We start from the raw sequence: 3,093 nt of genomic DNA on the forward strand, positions 1-3,093 counted from the left end.
TATAAAGGCTTACACTCTTGTCACCTCCTGAGCTGAGTAATGAGCTCACTGCTGTTTACATTGTGAGAGCACCCAAAGGTCACCAGAGTGGCTGAGGGTACATCTGACAGCTAGGCAAAGAAAGTGTCCTGCCTGGAGGGGGTTACAGCTGGGAAGGGGTAATGTGGGCCAGTGCTGCATGATTAATTGATGAGCTTCAGGTCACTCCTCCCTCCAGCTGCCCTGTTTTCCCCAGGGTGCTACAGAGTGTGACTGTCCTCCCGCCTGGAACATTGTCCAGGGAAAAGAGGACTTTGGTCCTTAGTTTTTCTGGGCATTTGGCACTTGGTAAGAAAACTGCAAGCAGCCTGCCTGACATCAGGCCCCCAGTAAATGAGAAATGGCCCCTGACCATGTGCAGCCAGGCTGCGTGCCCGAGAAGGCTAACCTACTTCACAGACCCTGTGTGTGCCCAGATTTTTGTCCAGGATTTCACTGCAGCAAATACCAATGACCTAAAAAGGTGCAGGAGGCATCCGTGGCTGTGGCAGCAATGCAGGTGTCAGCATCCCTCTGCCTTCAGGCCAGGGCTGTACCTGTTCCTGAAGCCCATGCTTAGGCTGTGGTGGGGAATCAGTATTCACATGCTGACCAAGGGTTTGTATGAAAGTTTACTTCATGAAGAATATAGCAAATCACTTGTCAATGTTAACCTATGCCTCCCTGCTAGTCAGTTATGTTTGTGTAATTTTTTCCAGTGCGTTCATGGAAATGCATCTATATGTTTAGGTGCACACAGGCGTTTGGTACTGCTGCTTTGGCTAAGGACAAGCCAGCCCTGGTCCGGAGCAGGCTGTAGGAGGGAATGCCTGTTTGCTTGGGCACAGTGTGCTGCCGGGGTGTCCACACGGCACTGAAACCTCGCCTGGGTTGCCTGTGCCCATCAGCACCATCTATGTAAAGGTACCCTGCTTTGCTTGTGCTCCTGGCTTGCAGCGATCTGTAATGTGTCCTACAGACATGCTGGTTGGGAAAGGTTCCAACAAACCCTTTTTTTGTTCTGAATTTGATGATTTGCTGGAATGGAAATGTGTCAGAGATGTTTCCACATCTATCTGGTCCTGATGGAAGCTGGGTGGGGCTCCATGGCACCCTCCCCAGTGGCTTGGCAGACTGTGGGGAACAGTGGCAAGCATCAAGATTTGTGGGGTTTTTTGGCAGCCTTGTCGCCCGTGGCTTCCTATTCTTGGCTGGCGGCAACCTTAGCCATAGGCCAGCGCAGGTGCAGGACCTGCTCCCTTTTGTGACAATTTTGAACCGTTTGTATTTTCTTCTGAGCAGGAAGACGTCAAGAATTAAAGCATTGAAAGTCTCCATAAAGTGCAGTTTTCTTTCTTCACCAGAATTTCTTAGATACTTTGAAATTCTGATGAATGTGAGAGACTTCGTATCTAAACATTCAATAATCCTTTATAAACTGTGAGTCTTAATTTAATGGATGACTCACATAATTGAGTGCTTTCTTGAAACTGCACTTTGTATCCTTTTAAGGTTCAGAGTATTCTAATACCTAGTTTTGCCACATATATGTATATTTATATACAAAACCATCTAAAATCCTTATGTCTGCAGTTATTTTCTGGGGTTGTACTTCTGCTTTATTTCAGTCTGCATTAGTTTTCCAGCCCGCTGCATTTGTTTCTATTTATTATGCATCTTCTCCTGTTTTAAAAGAAATAAAATGTAGAACATCTTGATGAGCATGCAGATTTTTTGACTAATTAGCAGTGACAGATGCAGTGCTCTGGTAATGTTCCCTGCCTGTATCAGTAAGCTCTTGCTTCTTGTAATTGGACAGTATTAATGTTTAGGAAGGCAATTGAATGAGCTTAAGAGCTCACAAGATGGTGGTCTCCGCAGGTCAGTGGGCAGTGTAGTAAATCATCACAGTGACGAGATGCATCTGCCAGCACATGGCAACATAACTTACTACTCTTCAGGCTGCTGATTCATGAGTCCTGCAATTAAAGTGACAGTCGAGAGGCTGGGGGGAAAACAGGGAGCCTGCTCTGGCATATTCCAGACTGAGGACTTGCATTCGTCTCCATCCTTTAACAAGAGGGTACCAACATCTAAGGCAGGTCCCGGGGACATACTTCACTGTAGTTCTGTGCCTTGATTCCCCCACTCCAAGGTCATCTCGCTGCTGCAGCACATGGAGAAAAGCTTCAAATCTTCTGTGTAGATACTCTTTTGTCACAGACTGCATTTAAAATTTCTTTTTCCTTCTTCTTTCTCCCTTTAAAATGTCTTTTTCTCCCTTTTTGCTTTTCTAGAATGATGTAGAGGGCTATAGAGGCTTCAAACCTGCAAAATGTACAAATACAAGCTGAAAAGTAAATGCTATCTGTAACTGAGAAGTTACATTGAAGAAAGGTTGTTACAACACCCCTATGTCTGACTTAGCACTTTTTAATCAATAAACTTTTAGTTCTCTATGGTTGTCCTGGTTTTATAAATGAGGAAATGTATCAACTTGTTTAATTGTTTTCTAAACTGGGAACCTGGGACATGCATGGTTTATTATGTGTGAGTCAACCTGTAATTAAATGTGGAATTGAATCTGGAGTGAGGAGTATAAAACATGGACAAAATGGAGATTCTGAGTTATTGCTTAGTGAGCCAAGGAAATAATTTACAATAAATGGCTTTTTTATATATGCATGGAAAAGAAGGTTCTGACTGCTTTAGAGGTTTTCAGCATTCGCAGTTACTTGGCACAAGTCTTTCCAAAAGCATTGTGTAGTTGTGGCTTCACACCACTCAGCAACTAAGCACCACACAGCCACTTGCTCACTCCCCCTGTAGGGGACATGGGGGAAGAAAATCGCAAGGGTAAAAGTGAGAAAACTCATGGGCTGAGATAAAAACAGTTTAATAATTACAATAAAATAAAATAAAAAGTAATAAATTCTAATGAAAAGGAAAATAACAAAGAAAAACAAAACTCAAGGAAGGCAAATGATGCAAATTAAGACAATTGCTCAACACCAACCAACTGATGCCCAGCCAGTCCCCCAGGAGCAGCCCCCCAGCCAACTTCCCCCCCCCCCC

The 3,093-nt window shown here is 44.1% G+C and overlaps 1 protein-coding gene across 1 annotated transcript in view; it reads left to right on the forward strand.

The window, feature by feature from the left end:
- Positions 1-804: 804 nt before the first annotated feature.
- The window catches only part of CRMP1 (collapsin response mediator protein 1), a gene marked incomplete at its 5' end in the record, with an annotated part of 37,801 nt that continues 35,512 nt past the window's right edge, over positions 805-3,093 (forward strand). The window contains one exon of the mRNA XM_026846732.1: positions 805-942. Within this exon, the coding sequence (XP_026702533.1) occupies positions 805-942 (138 nt within the window). The remainder of the gene's footprint in view (positions 943-3,093) is intronic.

The sequence above is a fragment of the Athene cunicularia genome (assembly GCF_003259725.1).
Source record: "Athene cunicularia isolate RWA chromosome 4 unlocalized genomic scaffold, athCun1 chr4_part1, whole genome shotgun sequence".
In the NCBI taxonomy this organism is placed as follows: Eukaryota; Metazoa; Chordata; class Aves; order Strigiformes; family Strigidae; genus Athene; species Athene cunicularia.